General features: G+C 41.3%; 2 protein-coding genes across 3 annotated transcripts in view; one reads left to right on the plus strand and one right to left on the minus strand.

Moving 5' to 3' along the window:
- The window catches only part of LOC143788003 (uncharacterized), a 37,739-nt gene extending 21,370 nt beyond the window's left edge, over positions 1-16,369 (plus strand). Inside the window, exon 4 of one of the 2 annotated variants that reach the window (XM_077277315.1) lies at positions 16,266-16,369. In XM_077277315.1, coding sequence (XP_077133430.1) covers positions 16,266-16,288 — 23 coding nt within the window. In that variant the 3' untranslated portion in view covers positions 16,289-16,369. The remainder of the gene's footprint in view (positions 1-16,265) is intronic. The other variant, XM_077277316.1, reaches the window with a different exon arrangement.
- PLPPR5 (phospholipid phosphatase related 5) overlaps positions 16,326-18,678 on the minus strand; it is a 321,333-nt gene continuing 318,980 nt past the window's right edge. The window contains exon 6 of the mRNA XM_077277317.1: positions 16,326-16,971. Within this exon, the coding sequence (XP_077133432.1) occupies positions 16,939-16,971 (33 nt within the window). The 3' untranslated portion in view covers positions 16,326-16,938. The remainder of the gene's footprint in view (positions 16,972-18,678) is intronic.

Below are 18,678 nucleotides of genomic sequence, written 5' to 3' on the forward strand. Positions count from 1 at the left end.
AATTATAATCTCAATCCTCAACAGAATCATTTGTCTTTCTCTGTAAAAGTGATGCATCAGAAATATTGATCGATGTGACATTGACGATGCATGCATTACTTTTATGTCTTTTATAACTCCTTGAACCTTTTCACCCTCTTCTCTTCTTTCTCACTAGCCATGTCCTTTACGACAATTAGATGTAGTGATGGCTGTACGTTGTTTTGTGCCATTCCCATTTTACGTGCACCTTCAGTATATATCCTCTTGTCTGCATTTTAGCAGGGTTTTTTTGGTCAACATTTAGCAATTGTGATTTTTTACAGTAATTACCCTGCTGAGTGCTCACAGTGGCCACAAAAATCTAGTCTACTAATGTATAAACATGCATCTCCAACTCATAGAACTAAGAGGGTCCCTAATACAAGGCAAATACAAAGCATCAGGCGAAGTCCGGCTTCACACAGCTGCATTGCGTAGTTTAACCATAATTGTCGAATTCATCGCAGGGCTCATGTCATGACTTTAAATTAGGGGTGATTCATTAAGACCAATGCCAATCTTAATGAAGCACTCAATGAAATACATGGACCTGATTCATTAAGTGGCATTCACCATATAATAAACCAGGCACGTCTAGTAACCAGTGTGCGTTGCCACCAGAAATAAACACATCATGCCCATATTGATGTAGCTGGCTGTGATTAGCAGGTAAACACCAAATGTCGCAATATTTTGACTCAAATTCCGAGTTGCGCATTGTGACTTACTGAGGAGTTTAGCATTATCACTTTAAACCCTTAACAACCTTGTGATTTTTCATTTTTTTCCTCCTCTTTTTCCAAGATCCATAACTTTATTTTTCTATCTCCATAGCTGTTTGAGAGCTTGTTTTTTTTGTAGGACAAGTTGTATTTTGGAATGAGATCATTTATTTTATCATGTGATGCACTGGAAAGTGGTATAAAAATTCCAATTGAACTTGCAAAAAACAAAATGCAATTTCACAATTGTCTTTTGATTTTTTTTTTTATGATCACTATTTGGTAAAACTGACCTGACCTATGTATAGTTTATTTATTTATTTTTATTTATTTATCTAAGTGGTGAAAACAAATTCGAAAATTTGTAAGAAAAAAAAATTCACATATATCACCATTTTCCGAGACCCATAACCCTTTCATTTTTTGGGATATGGAGCTGGGGGATAACTTATTTTTTACACCCTGAGCTGACATTTTTACTGATACCATTTTGGGGTATATACAATGTTTTAGTCACCTCTAATTGCATATGTGTTCTTTTTTATTGTTTTATTTTTAATGGGGCAAAAGGGCGGTGAGGTGAACTTTTGAATTTTTCTTTATCTCTTAAAACTTTTCCCACTTTCTACTACATTTAATAGTTCCCTTGAAGCTGCGATCATCCGATTGCTTGTGCTATATATAACAGTGCATCAGCACTTCTTTGAATAGCTAAAATCACACTCTCCTATAAATGTCAGCCACAGTCTAGTGTGGCACCCCAGGAGTTCGGGTACCACAGTTGTGCTGCCTTCCACTCGGGGAGGGTGGTGCTATGCCTGGAAACAAGAGGGATTTCTTTGGCAGGTTACCACATACACAACACCTTCTTAATCCAGGCCAGGAGAGGGAGCTCTAAACCTGGTTTCACGGCAGCTTCCCTAAATAGAGATCCTGGTCTGGAGGAGTTAGTTCAGTCTGGTGCAGACAGTGAAGGGAGAGGAGAGATAAGGAGCTCAGGGAGGCTGTGAGTGGGCCTACTGTGAGCCAGAGCGCAGAAACCGGGCAGCGGGTGCCTGAGGTCGTGGGAGACTATAAGAAAAAAGAAGGAAGGACACTACTATAATATGCACACCACCCAATAATCATATGACAAAATACACTTTATTGGCACACATAGTTAAAACATAATTAAAATCACTATGCTGCTATAATCAACCTGGGTGCATAGTATAAATCCCTACAAGTTACAATATACAGCCTGTTAAGTAGAAGCAGTAGTATGCACATTATACAAGATTATACCTCCCTTCCTAGCGGCTCATGGGGTATCTAAGAGCATATATAGGGCATGATAGATTTAACAGAACCCTGAAGAGCTAGTAACCACAAGGCTACCCATATGGCGATAAAGGTCCCTAAGCACCAGCATGAAGACCATGTAATGGTTAAAAAAGCTGTAGTCTGATACAAAACGGAGCTTAAAGAAACCAGGCTGGAATACCCAGGAGGATTAGCAGACCATAGCCCAATGTGTATCGCCTCCCGAATGAGGCTTCGTCAGGGGTTTTCTTTAATTACGTGGGAGACTATAAGTCACGCGACAGAATCGGAGGGCATAGGACTATACGTAAACTGCCAGTACAACACCTGTGGTAAAGCAGCATTCTGCAGCCTGGAGTCACCGTGCAGAGACCCCAGAAAGAATGGCTCAAGCTGCATTCCATACAGGTACTGTCCCAGGACAGGGAAGAACGAGGACCTTGTGAGGACACTTCAGGAAGCAAGGGACTAATAGTGAGCGCAAAGTGGAAGGCTCCCAACCTGACCTGCCAAGGGGATTTCCACTTGTTTACGGGCTGCCTGGATTCCTTCTGTACCTGTTGCTGGTACCCTGGACTGTGGCCTGCTACTAACAGTAAACCAGGTAAAGACTGCAACCCTGAGTCCTCTGTTATTTACTTGCCACACATCATCCCTGCCATACACCTTGGGAGCCCTGGGGACCCCGCTTCACCTGTGGGAAGCGTCACCATCTAGCTGCCATACTATCACCCCAGAGGAACCCTTTAAGCGGCATCAGTCCCCACTGACCGAACACCACAGGTGGCGTCACGATCAATAGACTTTATTCACAATTCCCCTTAAAAGACCTTTCCCTTTAATTGGGCGCCCAGGACATGGACTGGGTCGCTGCCACCGTGAGATTCCCTTTAAGAGTGACCGGACCTGGTGCCAAGTACCCCAGGCCCTGGTGGGCGACCCACTAGCGTTTACAGGAGCATAGTAATGACAATCGGCGGTCATCAGCAGACTCCCGTCTGCCATGATAACCTATAAGTGCCCTACGATCATGTTCACCCATGGCTGTTAAAGGCAGATTATTGCTTATTAAGTCACCTGCCATGTACGGGAAAAGATGCGGGCTCAGCGTGCGAGCCCACATCAAAGTCAGGGATTCAACTTTTGATTTACAAGTACGCCAAAGATCATGAAGGGGTTAGAGAATTGCCCCCTGAGACTCTCATAGGCATATATGAAGCTATGAGTTCAGTCAGTAGACCAGTTTCTGATATGAAAGTTGAGAAATAAAAGCTGAAGAATGGGCCCCCAGAATCCATATTATTGTTGGGTCTTTTCCACCTCAGTTGGACAGTGACCACAGTATATTTTGCATGTTGTTTCATTGCAATGAGTTGCTGATATACAGTGTAGTTTTGTATACGGCATGATACAGTCTGAAAGAACTTGGAATGAAATTGCTTCTTTATGTGACACTGCATAATTAGATTTTGCAGCCAGAATGTAGCAACGATGTGAACAAAACCAACACAAGGGCACAAATCAAAGCACACTGAGAATTACAACATAATATATGATGATGAAATGTCATATGTAAAAATAAAATGGCAGTTACAGAGCAGTGAAACATGGCAGTCTCTAGTTTACACAAGTACCCTCCTAGCAATACATCTGCAGAGAATGGGTAGAGTGTCATTTTATAACGGAGCCATCCGTTCTACATCAGATATCAGGATGACATATGGTAGCTCAGCGTACAGACTACTTATCTTGCTTAAGAATCATATATTTAATCATGAGAAATAATCCCATTAAAGTTGGCACAATTCAAAGTCCTCCAGAGCTGCACGATTGCCAGCATGGGTAGACATTTAAAACAACTGGCACAGATAAGAAAATCAATTATCATCTCATATCCCTGCAGAATCTTTTGTCTTTCAGTGTAAAAATTATGCATCAGAAATATTGATTTATTTGACACTGACAATGCAAGCATTACTTTTACATCTTTTAAGACTGTTTGAACCCTTTGTACCTTCCTCACTTGCTCAGGCTCCGACTGGCGCACAGGAGAATGGATGAATCTCCCGGTAGGCCCCCAGCCTACAATTTGAGCATTGGGATTCATTGTATGCGTAAAAACACAGCAACTCTTCATTCTTTAGCAAACTAACCAGTAAATTATTATATGGAAGCATAAGGTAATTTGTGACTAAGGCCTCTTTCACACTTCCGTCTTTCTTTTTCCGTCACAATCCGTCGTTTTGTGAAAAAAGCAGATCCAGCAAATGGTGCTGCTGGATCCGTTTTTTTCTCATAGACTTGTATTAGCGACAGATTGTGAAGGATGGCCACATGTTTCATTCGTCGTGGTGCACTGGATCCGTTGTAAAAATTACTGACCGTCGGGCAGAGAAAACGTAGAGAGGAACGTTTTTTCTGCACGTCGGAAAATCACTCAACGATGGATCCTGTGCTGCCCGTCTTTGGCTATAATGGAAGCTTATGGGCGCAGGATCCATCGCTAACTGTGAAAGCAGGAATCCAGCAATGGATGGCATCTTTTCAAACTGAGCATGCGCGGAAGAATTTCCCGTCAGGGAAATTCTCTCTCTCTCTCTTTTTTACTATTGATGCTGCCTATGCAGCATCAATAGTAAAAAGATATAATGGTAAAAATAATGAAAAAAATAAAAATTGTGATATTATTACCTTCCAGTGTCCCCCGCAGTCTTCCCGTGCCCCCCCCCCCCCGAAGCTCGCGATGCTGCCGGCAGCACTGGCTCCCAGTGATGCTTTGCGAAATGACCTGATGACGTAGCAGTCTCGAGAGACAGCTACATCATCACAGGTCATTGCTTGCTGTGCATCACTGGGAACCAGAGCTGCCGGCAGCATCGCGAGCATCGGGAAGGCTGCACAGGCTGAGCGGGACACCGGAAGGTAAGAATATCACGATTTTTTAATTTTTTTATTATTTTTAGCATGGGTTATGTTGTGTATGCGTTTTCACAGCGAAAAACCACAGCGAAGATGCATACACAAGGTGTGCATATAGCCTTCTAGGATGCACTGGAACTGTCAAAAAAACAGCTCCAGTGAATCAGTTTTTTACAATCAGCAAAGGATCCGTCTTTTCAACATTTTGACGGATTCTGGGCAGATTGTAAAAACGGAAGAGTGAAAGAGGCCTAAGGGTCAGGTAATGTAGCTGAACAGTGGACCCCTAGAGTCAATGATACAGTAGGCCCTTGGCACCTCAGTCCAACTCTTCTCTTGCAAAGTATTGAAAGCCAATCACTTGTAGTGTCTGTTCTCTTTTACATGCTCTTCACATATTATAGGCACGTTTGTATCTTACATCTTTGTCTTGTAGCAGTTGCTGTTTTCTTGTGAACAATGATGTATCAGTGCTACTGCAGGTAGAATTTTTACTTACTTTGCATGCTAATAGACAGTTTCATGTGCAGTATGCATAAGCAAAAACTAATATTACTCTCCAAAAATGCATATTCTGCACCTATAAACACTGCAATGAAAGGCAACAAGGGAGCAATGCCAATGTAAATAAATACTGCTCCCCTATGGATGCATTCACACATCCATTGTACATATCCATATGCTGTCTGTTTTTTTCTCAGACAGCTCACAGGCCCATAGAGTTTCATGAGTTTCATTGATCCTGTGGAGACATAGCAGGTCAGCAGGTGCCTTGGTGTGCTAGCCGAATCTGCATGGATCAGGAATCATCCCACCAAATGCCCGCTCTCCTTTAACCGTGGGCATAACTCTAATCGGACAACACAGGGTGAGGGTAAAACAGCGTGGTAATACTTTATTAAACTACAAAACAGGCAAATAACACATAGAACAGTGCCAGCAAAATAACCAAGATGGAGCAAATTACAGAGACTCACCCTTCGCTGACTCAACGGGATAAGAGCTACTGTGACTTTAGAGCTTCCAGGGCCGACTACCCCACCTGTGGCACGCACACAGAAGAGTTAACTACATGCTTAGGAAGATTACAGTCCAATGAGATATAAGGCCAGTTGGCCAGAGGGTCACAACCTGGCTTCTCTGAACATCTCCATGGAGCCAAGCAATCGGCAGGTCCCATTCCTCCTTGAAAAAGCCATGCTGGTCAAATGTACATTGAAGCTGGAGTTTTGGGGAGCCACAAATCTTTGCTAATTGGTATTTATCTATAATCCCTTTTGTACACTTTCCATGCACTTTATTTGAGACTTTGCATTTAGTCTGTTTATTTATTACTTGTGCTTTATTAAGATTATTTAGGGATTATTTATTATTGTGTTCCTTGGTCAGTACTCCTAATTATGAAATGTATCTATTATCTCATTGTACTATGGTATTGTTGATGTAATCTTTGTCAGTTTCTCCTTGTTTCTAATATTGTGTTTAATAAAATTATTTTAAAGTTTCCAAATTTTGGATTCTTCTTGATATATTCACCTTTTGAGTAGGTTTTGGATTGTCTTTAGTGAATATTCTCTATTTATTTTGTTAAATTTTAGTGAATTTGTCTCACAATGTTGTTGGTTTACATGCTTAGGAAGATTACAGTCCATTGAGGTATAAGGCTAGTTGACAAGAGGGTCACAATCTGGCTTCGCTGAACATCTCCATGGAGCCAAGTGATCCGGGGGTCCCATTCCTGGCCACCACAAATGTATCCATGGATTTATGATGGTCAATAGAGCATATCTGTATTGTTCCAGCCAGGGCCATGGTCACCTAAGCAGGCATCCTGTAGAATGTAAAGTCTGTGTCCCTCATGATGGAGCCATGATGTCTTGGCTGCTGTCCTGTAGAGAGTCTCAAGTTCTTTTGATGTCTGGATGTCTTGGGTGAATAGCTGACTCATGTTACAGAGACATATAACCTCTTTTATAGCTAGCAACTGTAATTCATCCAGTATTTATAGGCAAAGGGGAAGAATGGTGATAAGACCAACTAGCAATGTTTGATTATGTAAACTATTTGCATAGTTTTTCTTCCTTTGTTTTGTAAATCAAGAAACTGGCTGGCCTGGACAATGTGCAATCAACATATCAGCAAACATAATTGTTCCATTACCCTGTATAACTGGTCATCCAGGATAACAGCACAATATGTTACAACAAATGTCATCATACAAGTCAATATTACAGGCTTATACAAACAAAAGTCTGTGTTTTCTTGACAAACCAGAAAGAAACACACAAATTCAAAAGTCAACATATAGATAACAGTCTATTCATCCTTTCTTGCTGAAAATAGATGTCTGGTTAATTAAGATAAAATGATGTGTCGTCACATATCCATACAACACATCCCTTTTTAAAAGTGAATCTATGTCTCTGGTCCTTGAGACTCAGAGCTTTTCCTATTCTCATCTGTGTTAGGTGTCGAGTTCCCACCGCTGCACAGGGGGAATTTCGAACCACCTCCGCTGCAATCTCCCATTCTTCTCCAGCCACAATGGAGCCTGCTCAGCAGAGACGTCGGTCCCAACGTCTGGCTCAGGCAGATACTGTGCGCTTGGTTACTGTTGCCCTTCCAGGCTCAGTAATTGTAACCAGCACTGATCTGTGGCCAGCAGATGCTCCTGGGACTAAGTCCTGTTTTTCCTCTACTGAGCATGCCCAAGGGACTACCTCTCATTGGAGGTCGGGGGTCACATGCTCAGGTCCTGTGGTGGCTCCAATTGGAAGGTCCCAGAGTGCTACAGCTATAAAAGGTTTGCATGGCCACTCGGCCATGCGCTAGTATAAACCTGTTATTGTGTGTATGTGGATGTATGCCTGTTCTGGCGAATACTCCTAAATCATAGCCATTCCTAGTGTTGTTGACTGCTCGCGAATGGTGGAGCTACCAAGCGCCTGACAGTGCTATCCTTAACACAAGAGCACGATCCTTACTGCGTCAAACCAGCAGCGACCGCCAGTGTGGCACTGTGCGCAATTAGTTTGCTTTCCTAGCCCTAGTTAGGGTGGTTAGTGGCGTCCGCCAGAGCGGCGCTGTACACACTCTGTGCGGTACATCTTTAATTAGTCCTGACAACCGGTCAGTGTAGGGTGGGAACGCCCGCTTGATCTCAGCATCTGACTCAGGGCGTCCTCAAGGGCGGGCTCAAAAGCCAACAAGGGTCAGAGCGAGATCAGTCACCAGCATAGTTGGGGTGAATTTCAGGGATCCCAGTAGCATCCATCTGCTGCACCCTGTGACTGCTAACAGGGCACAGCATTTCCTTTGCTTCCTTGCGACTCTGTGAAGCTACAAAGTTCACATCAGTTCATACGGGTGACGGAACCTGTGTTTATTCTGGCGCCATACTGCCAGTACCGCCATATAGTGCCGCCATTACCTAGCAGCAGGTTCCATCTCTGCATGGTGGACCCCGGGCTGCGAACACACCTTATTACTATATATTTATTCGGTGCGTTCCGCCAGCCCTAACAATCTGTTTTATGTATTAGATTGAGACATATGAATTAATTGTGAGCCATTAAACATGGATGAAAAACGGAAGACAGACTTTGTACTTCAGTATTCTATATGGGTTTTATCCATTTTTCACTAATCCATTATAAATAGTTAATGGATGAATAAACATTCAGACAGTCTACCTGCTTCAATTTTAAAAAACTGCTGAGAAAAATAAAACAGATATAACACAGAGGAAAAACACATCACACAAGAGAAAAGCGGTCCTTTCTAGATTAATGTAAAAATAGACACATAAGTAAAATCAGTCTGAGAGTAGGTGTATTTGCTATATTATATGCTAAACTTTTCTCAAAGCTGAATGGCCTCAACAGAGTGCCAGTGGATATAAGCTCTGACAAAGTATTGCATTCATAAAATAAAAGAACCATAAATGTCCAGCAGAGGACAACTCTATTTGAATGGAATTTGTAATAGGCTTTTGCAGCCTAATCTGAGAGTAGCATAACGTAGAGACAGCCCCTGGTTAGAAAAATGTGTCACTTACTGGGCTGCTTGCTTTGGTTTAGTAAAATCATTATTTTATCAGCATGAGATTATGACTAGAGGACTAGTACACCAGATGCCATGTAGTCCTCCATATTCATGAGCTCTATATAAACCCACCCACACCACTAATTGGCAACGTACGGCCCATGAACTGTGAAAAGTACATAAAGCAGCCAATCAGTGGTGTGGGCGGGGTTATACAGAGCTCAGCCTTCGTTGAACTGGTAGACCTGAAGTAAATAAAACAGGGATTTTATCAAAACTGCAGCAAGCAGCCCAGTAAGTGACACATCACTGAAATCAAGGTCTCTCCACCTACACCATGCTTCTCTCAGATGAGGTGAGTTAAAAATGTGGGAAAGCATTTTAATAAATTTATTTTAATGCTGACTTTAGAGACAATCCCTTACTACTGGTAATGGGATTATTCACAAGTAGTATATTTGACCTCATAAGAGGATATAAACATATATGATAAATATCACTGTGTTCCTCTAGTAAGCCAGAGCATCTATCACTAGTCTGGAGCTGCCCTTTTTATTTAATAAAGGAGTGGTCCCCCTCAGACTGGTTATTTCTCTAAATATACTTTACCGTTAAAAGGGCACTGTAGGAGCCGTAATGCTTCTTGACATGGCTCAACTTTCTTAAAGGGAACCTGTCACCCCCTACTGGCGTTTTTAACTAAAAGAGCCACCTTGTGCAGCACTAATGCTGCATTCGGTGAAGGTGGCTCTTCTTTTTGTGGTCCCTTCCAACGTTGCAATATTACTTTTTATAATTTGTGCGCCATACCTTTAGTCTGTCCGGGGGGCAAGTCTTTTCCGCCAGACACAACCGCCTCCCAGCCATCACTCAGCCCCTCTGTGCACCGTCTCCTCTGCCTTCAATAATGTACCCGGCGCCTGCGCTATGCTTTCCTTTTTCAGGTAAATGGCGCATGCCCGAAAAAGGAAAGCACAGCCCAGGCGCCGGGTATGTTACTGAAGACAGAGGAGATGGCGCCCGGAGCATGGAGGGGCTGAGTGATGGCTGGCAGGCGGTTGTGTCCTGGGGGAAAAGACGTGCCCCCCGGACAGACTAAAGGTATGGCATGCAAATTATAAAAAGTAATATTGCAGAGTTGGAAGGGACCACAAAAAGAAGAGCCACATTCACAGAATGCAGCATTAGTGCTGCACAAGGTGGCTTTTAGTTAAAAATGCCAGGGGTGGTGACAGGTTCCCTTTAACAATAGTTGTCCAAAACCTTTGGTTAGTTGAATCGGTCATGCAGAGTGGGATCCTGCAACTCTTTTGCAGGTCATCTCACTGTGAAAGAATAAGCTCATGATATCTGGCTCTTTGCACTAATTTCACCCTGCCGCTTCCTTTACTTTTGTTAATTGCTCTAACGATGTTAGTTCTCGGTGTGAGCTTGCTAAAGCATGTGGCAGCACTGGGCTAGTGCGAAGAGTGAGATCTCGTGTTAACACGTACTGTTGTTTTGCTGTCTAAGAGCAGTGGTCGGTCTCTAAGGCAAGAAGCTGTAAACAAAAGAAAAGTTAATATCTAAGAATAATATCTTAATGATGGCTGAAATGTTTAATAAGCAGTAGTTTGCCAAATTGCTTCCATTTATAAGCCCTATTTGATCATACCCCTTTGTGAAAATTGGAGTAACCATTTAATATTATTCCACCATCTAATTATATATAATATTCATTATTAAAAAAGAAGGCTCCATTTAGCTATTTTATTGGTCTTCAAACTATTTTATATACCTGAGCAGACTGTATCATACGTGCCAACTTTCTGCCACATAAATGTGGAATTCTTCTATAGAAATGCTCCCTGCAGAGTTGTAATGTGTTAGTTCTACTTCAGGAGACATATATCAATTTATTAAGCATAGCAGTTTGGTGAAAAGCTGCAAAATAAAGAAATCACATTTGCAAAGTATAAAAGGACATTTTTTATATGTGAATGATTCCTGGGGTTGGCAGACTTGTTGGCATTTAAAGGGGTATTGTTAGAGATGAACAAATCTGTTCTAGGCAAATTGAATTTGCCATTTTAAAAAAAAATAATTCACACTCTTCCAAATCTGATTTTTTTTTTATACTAAATTAGTGACACCTTTTTGTTGAATTGTAGAAATCTGGAAATAAAATAAACCTCTCCCTAACATTCACCTGTCCTACCACCACTGCCCCGGCTGGTCTTCTGCATGTTCAGTCCTCCATGACCTCACAATATGATTCTGCTTATCAGTACAGTTCCAGAGATACCAAACATGTCTAGTAGGGTTGAGCGACCTTTACTTTTATAGGATCGGGTCGGGTTTCACGAAACCCGACTTTTTCAAAAGTCGGGTCGAGTGAAATCGGCCGATCCTATAAAAAAGTCGGGGTCGGGGTCGGCCGAAACTCGAAACCCAATGCAGTGCATTGGGTTTCCAATGGTTCCCAGGGTCTGAAGGAGCGGAAACTCTCCTTCAGGCCCTGGGATCCATATTTAAGTGTAAAATAAAGAATTAAAATAAAAAATATCGCTATACTTACACTCTGACAGGCCCTGGTACTAACCGGGAACCTTCCTTCCTTAGAATCAGCCTTCCAAGACCTTGCGGTGACGTCGCGGCTTGTGATTGGTCGCGCGGCCCCCATGTGACCGCTCGCGCGACCAATCACAAGCCGCGACGTCACCGAAGGCCCTGGAAGGGCTGATTCTTAGGAAGGAAGGCTGCTGGAACGAAGCCAAGGGTGAGTATATTCCTATTAGGTATATACTCACCCTCGGACACGCCCTGCTTCTTTCCGGCAGCCTTCCTTCCTAAGAATCAGCCCTTCCAGGACCTTCGGTGACGTCACCGAAGGTCCTGGAAGGGCTGATTCTTAGGAAGGAAGGCTGCCGGAACGAAGCCGAGGGTGAGTATATTCCTATTAGGTATATACTCACCCTCGGACACGCCCTGCTTCTTTCCGACAGCCTTCCTTCCTAAGAATCAGCCCTTCCAGGGCCTTCGGTGACGTCACTGTGACGTCGCGGCTTGTGATTGGTCGCGCAAGCGGTCACATGGGGGCCGCGCGACCAATCACAAGCCGCGACGTCACCGCAAGGTCCTGGAAGGCTGATTCTAAGGAAGGAAGGTTCCTGGTTAGTACCAGGGCCTGTCAGAGGGTAAGTATGGCGATATTTTTTATTTAAATTCTTTATTTTACACTTAAATCTGAATTCCGATACCAATTCCCGATATCTTAAACATATCGGGAATCGGTATCGGAATTCCGATTCCAGATTCAGAAGATCGCCGACCTCATGGCCGACCCCACACAGGGGTCGGGTCGGGTTTCATGAAACCCGACTTTGCCAAAAGTCGGCGACTTCTGAAAATTGCCGACCCGTTTCGCTCAACCCTAATGTCTAGTTTTTTTTTATTTTAGTGGTAAAACAAAAATCAGAAATTTTCAAAAAAATGGTGGTGGTGGGAGGAGTGTATTGTCATTTCATTTTCAATTTCGGTCAATGGAGCTATGCAATTTGTTTTTATTTTCAAGACAAGACAAGTTTTATTGATACCATTTTGTAATAGATGTGACATTTTAATTAGTGATGAGTGAATATACTCGTTACTCGAGATTTCCTGAGCACGCTCGGGTGACCTCCGAGTATTTTTTAGTGCTCGGAGATTTAGTTTTTCTTGCCGCAGCTGAATGATTTACATGTTAGCCAGCATAAGTACATTTGCGGATTCCCTAGCAACCAAGCAACCCCCACATGTACTTATGCTGGCTAACAGATGTAAATCATTCAGCTGCGGCAATAAAAACTAAATCTCCGAGCGCTAAAAAATACTCGGAGGACCCCCGAGCGTGCTCGAGAAATCTCGAGTAACGAGTATATTTGCTCATCACTAGTTTTAATTGCTTGTCTGTAACCCTTAACCATGAGTTTTCTGGTCTGCTCAAATGAGCTACTTGTCGAGAAGTTTGGGCAACAAGTTTCTTACCTTGCTAGTAATTTTATTATTGTGTCATGTTTCATAGAAATTGAGAAAATGACTAATAGTCCAAGCCTCATTTTCATTTCATGGGCATTGTGCTCAGTAGTTGGTAAAAAAAAATATCAAATTAGTTAGTACATTGTCACACTTCCACATCTCACTTTTTAGAAATTCGTATGGTGGTGAACACAGACATATTGGTAAACAACGTGATTTTGAATAGTGTCACAAAGACCCTTGTTAAAAAAAAAATATCTGAGAATTTTGTGCCAAAGCCGGAAGTAGATCTGGCAGAAAGTCCTACCTTTATCTTTCCCATTTGCTTGAATCCATTCTGATGCCGTTTTAATATGTTTCATTTTGCATGAAATTAACCAGTTGATGTAGTTCATATGTTACTATCAGAATAATCTGGTAATGATTGAACATACAGATAGCTCATCTACCTTTGGAGTAAAACATTATATAGGAGCTTTTTCCAGTTAGTAATTCAATCTGAGATGGGAATGGCTTGTTTATTAAAAAGACAACTTTGGACAAAACCCCTCAATCACTGGTTTTCTGGGGATATGTTATTATGCACATGACTAGTGATGAGCGAATATACTCGTTGCTCAGGTGATCTCCCAGTATTTGTTAGTGTTCGGAGATATATTTTTCATCACCTCAGCTGAATGATTTACAGCTATTAGTCAGCTTGATTACAGGTGGGGATTCCCTAGCAACCAGGCAACCCCCACATGTACTCAGCCTGGCTAGTAGCTGTAAATCATTCAGCTGCTGCAATGAAAACAATCTCCGAACACTAACAAATACTCAGAGATCAAACGAGCATGCTCGGGAAAACCAGAGCAACGAGTACACTCGCTCATCACTGTACATGACGTCTTTCAGGTGAAATCTGCTTGAAATCCATCTGAAAAAGTGTTCTGAAAATGCAGCAAAAATGAACATGATGCACAGCTGTGTAAAAATGACATTGTTCTGCACATGCTCAGTTTTTTGTGACTTCCTGTAACTGCTTCAGGGTTTGGAAACGGCGAAAGAGCTAAAAAGTAGTTTATTCTTTGGGTGTCATCCACTAAGAAGTTGCTCTCTAGTTATAGTTCATATTCTGCAAAAAAAATACTCTGTGGCAAAGCCACCCCAAAATCAATAGCAAAAAAGTCTTTGAAGCCAGTTCTGGCTTTTTCCTGAATCTTCTTTACCTCAAAAAACCTTGCCAGGTGTGATGTTGTTTTAAACACACTGTGTGCACTGAAATTGGTGTCTTTTTTACACTTACTATTTAAAAAAAGTACATAAAACCTGGTAGAATTGTGTCCATCTTTATCTTTTTTTTAAGGAATTTTTTAAATGATTTTTTTAAAAATCACTTGTGATACAATTTAAATATTCTATCTCTAAATGCAATTCTAAACCACTGAGTAGACACACATAATATACACATCTCCCAATAGAGTGTAGAAAACGTGTTCTTTTTTTGCAATTAATTCAGTGCAAATAGAAAGCAGGCAAATGGATAAAAAACAAACAAAAAACTAATGCCTCGCTATTCAACTCTTCAGCTGTTCCATTGCTCACTGTCCAACATCTAGTAGTCAGGGCTGGGCCTTTTCTACCTCTTTTAAGTTCCACGATTCATTTCCTCACACTAGGAAGGGACTTTTAGCCGTGACCAAGCCTTGAAGGTTATTAGGCCTCGGAAGTCCCTATGCCTCGTAAGGTCACTGCATACATCATGACCTCATGATGCTAACTTACAATGCGCAGGGACGTCTGAAGCCTGGTCACGGATGGAAGTCTTATTCTAGAGTAAAGACGTTGAATATGAGATATGCGATTGTGGAAAAATGAGGCATTAGTAAGGACCAGACAGTGTTTAGCGAGAAGTGGGGTAACCAAAGAGGTGAGTATTCGTTTTTTTATTTTTTTAATTTTTTTTATCATCTTTCGTATATTATTCTCTGGGAGTGTAGAGAAACTCTAGAGCAAAATAAAGAACTGAAAATCATCATCAGAGAAACATACATCCACATGGAATAATTTAGCTGCAAATTGAATTTCAAAGGAAAATTTGAAAGATTTGGCAAATTCAAATCTCGCAAAATCAACTCATCTCTACTGTGCTCAACAAATTTGTCCTTGAGGTCTGTAATCTGGAACACGAAGAAGGAATGCATTGGAAGATTTTCCCAGGAAATCTGAATAACAATGAACATTTTTAGCCACGAATTGAATGTCCCATATTATGCTCTGGGGGCTGTGCAAGCCCCGAAAAAATTTCCATGTAAGATATAGAAAATAAAAAAACATGCTCACCTTACCACTCGCCTCTCTGGAACCTTAACTTTTCACTGTCCCCAGTCCGGCCCTTGGCACATCTTCACATTGCCGTCCTCAAACACTAAAACCTCATGCTTCTTCATATTAGACTGGGACTTCCAACTTTGATTTGTCCAGAAATGTTTCTGCACAAGTATGCATAAGGTCATAATGTTATTACGAGCACAGTAACAGTGCACTCTCACGCACGGAAACGTCCTGGGCTTTATCAGAGCCGGATGTCCTTGCCTAATATGAAGAGGTTGCTTTATTGCTCAGTGGAGGTGATAAGAAGATGCGCCAATTATCGGATGGGTGGTGGTGAACAGTGGGGTCTGGAGAGATGAGTGGTAAGGTGAGTATAAGTATGTATATTGTTTAAGGTTTTGATGACACTTTATGGTTCAGCAAAATGGAAACCTGAAGTAGAATACAATTCCACTCGGATATATTAACTCATCTCTCATTGAATGTTAAATATATATATTGAACCGCCGCACAACCAGCTCTACCCTCTCCTAGTGTATCCTCACCCATCCCCTGCAGACTGTGAGCCCTCGCGGGCAGGGTCCTCCCTCCTTATGTACCCGTGTGCCTTGTTTTTTGCTCATGTTTAATGTATTTGTCTATATTTGCCCCGTATTTCACATGTAAAGCGCCATGGAATAAATGGCGCTATAAAAATGTATAATAATAATAATAATTATAATAATATTATTACAAAACTAAAAGTATATAAATCCTGCAATCTATGTAGCAGACAGAGAAAGAAAATACAAATTAATTTGAGTATTGGTATGTCTTGATAGATGTTGATAATCCTCACTTGTCCTATTCCACTTACATATATCATGAGTTTATGCTAAGTTTATATTTTGGCATTTTATTTTTTATTTTTGATCACCCTTTTCTTACTAACGTTTTCTTCTTCAGATCCATGGAAGCACAGCCAGTGAAGAGATGAAAAAAGACTTTCCTTTGATCCACACCAGACAAGTTTCCAAATAAATAAATTTTTAATTATGATACATTAATTATTACAGTAAAAATTTGCATTTTTCCCTTCAAAACATAAGCACCAGTCTTGATATAACGTAAGGTATAAATCATATGTGAAATATATAGCAAAATACCATGTGCAAACAGTATTGTAGCACAAAACATAAATAAGTTCCTTTATTTTTCTTCTGTACATACTGAATTATTACTAAATGGGAGATAGGTCATGCTATATTAGCTTGAACAAACTTTTTGATTTTAAAGGTGGTTTGTTAGAAAGTCCCAAACTGAAGACGTGACCTAAGGTAGGGTACTGTACATGATTGATTAGAAAGCTCTAAGGACCAAGAATTGTGGGATTCTGACATACTGACTAGCTCACATTTCTAACACGCCTTCAATGGTTTTCTGAAAAAGTAAGGAAAACAAGTTAGAATTACAAAACAACCTTCAGATGCGGACAATATTGTTGAGACTGTAAAAATCATTAAATAGACCAGATACTGTAGCTTGTACTTCCTGCTCTTTTCAAATATGTCTCGGTTGAGATGAGTGAACTGTGAAGAGGGAGGAGGTCCAGTGCAGAGAGTAGGCATCTATTTCAACATCATGTGATTTCGGCAAAGGCGGTGAGGTGGTTCTAAAGAGACAAAAGCAAAATCAAGTTAAAAAAAAGGTTCTTGGGTGACCTACTTACCAGAAACCCAGAAATAGCGGCAGGCATTTGAATAAAAAATAAGGAGGAAAAATATAATTTTAGAATTTATATTTTTACTCTGTAAATGAATACATTCTAGAAAGAAGACCTACTGTACCCTGTAAGTCAATATCCTACTCTCTAACAAGCCTTGTAAAGACGGTTAAGAAAGTAAGCCATATCAGGCAGGCACCCATCTACAGAGAACTGTCAAACATCAGTGTAGAAAAGGATTTACTTGGCTAAATTCCCATTATACAGCTTTGGGGGTGGGAGGGAGGCTCTTGCTCTCTTTTAAAAGCCCAGCTGTGTATGAAGTGCTATTGGCAATACTCCATGGGAAAAACATGCATATTAGCTCCCATGGAGTTTCAAATGGAGCATTGCCAATAAGACTCCATGATCTTCTGACCTCTCTATGGAGAGATGGTCCACACAAAAGCCATTTCTGTCCTGATGTATTTTGTGTTGCCCTCATACTTTACAGCAAAGGTTTTATGCTATTCATTTTATTATTTTTAGGAGGCCTCAGAGACCTTTTTGCCAATGACTATTGTTTAGGCCAACAATAGAGATTCTTTTAAAAAATAGTGGCTGCTGACTGACATTTTTCTGAGCCATAAAGGACCATCCAAAAGGAAAAACAAATAAAAAATAGTTGCATACCTTATCAGTCACCTCTCCGGCCCCTCCGCTCTTCACTGTCACCGTGTTGCATCTCGTGATCCCTGCTGCTCATGCTTAAATCACCCAGCCTCTCTCAGAGCTGGGACTTTCAGCTGTGATGAAGTACGGGATGGTTCTGCACGTGCATGCACAAGGTTAAGGCGCATGTCATGATGTATTGAGCTTCCATGCAATTGTGTAGAACCTTCCCGGGCATTATCAGAGCCGGAAGTCCAAGCTCAGTGTTTGAGGGCCAGGGATTTCAGTGCTAGCATGGCAGGAGGATCAGAAGATGTCCCAAGGAATGGACGGAGGACGATCAGGAATGGTGGGGCCACAGAGCAGTGAGATAAGAATAAGGATTTTTTTTATTTTTTACATGATCTGTTTGTTATGCTCTAGGGTTCGGGAAAAATCTCAGAGCTTAGAAAGGGACATTAAATTAGCAGAGAAAACTTCTCTGCAGATCAAATTTCCAAGAAAATCTGCCGAACGGGTGAATTAGAATTTTTCCTGATACTCTCATTTATAGTCAACACCAATACTGTGAACTTCCTATTTTTATATATTACTTCAAGTATTTCTGATTGCTGAACTAAAGCTGCAAAATCTGGAACAGTCACAGTCCTAAAAAAGAATAATTATGATCACAATGGGACGCTAATGACGATAACACCTGTTCTAGATTATTTCAATAGAATTGTGGGAGGTTCGGGTTCTGCTGTTTTAATAGGAGGTTAAAAAGGGATCCTATTACAGCTCTCTACCTGGCTCTTAGGGGTATCAGTAGTATTTGGATGTGACCTGCTGTCACATTGAGTAGCGAATGTCCTCATATAATATAAAACTAAATTCAGCACTCCAACGTAGATGCAAAGAACGTGAGAGTGTTTTATCAGTGCAGGTTAATTCACTGTACAGACAATATGACGTTTCGGACAGTTACATGGCCTAATGTGCTCCTATAGTCTGCATGTGAAATTC

The sequence above is a fragment of the Ranitomeya variabilis genome, chromosome 8 (assembly GCF_051348905.1).
Source record: "Ranitomeya variabilis isolate aRanVar5 chromosome 8, aRanVar5.hap1, whole genome shotgun sequence".
NCBI classification, from domain to species: domain Eukaryota; kingdom Metazoa; phylum Chordata; class Amphibia; order Anura; family Dendrobatidae; genus Ranitomeya; species Ranitomeya variabilis.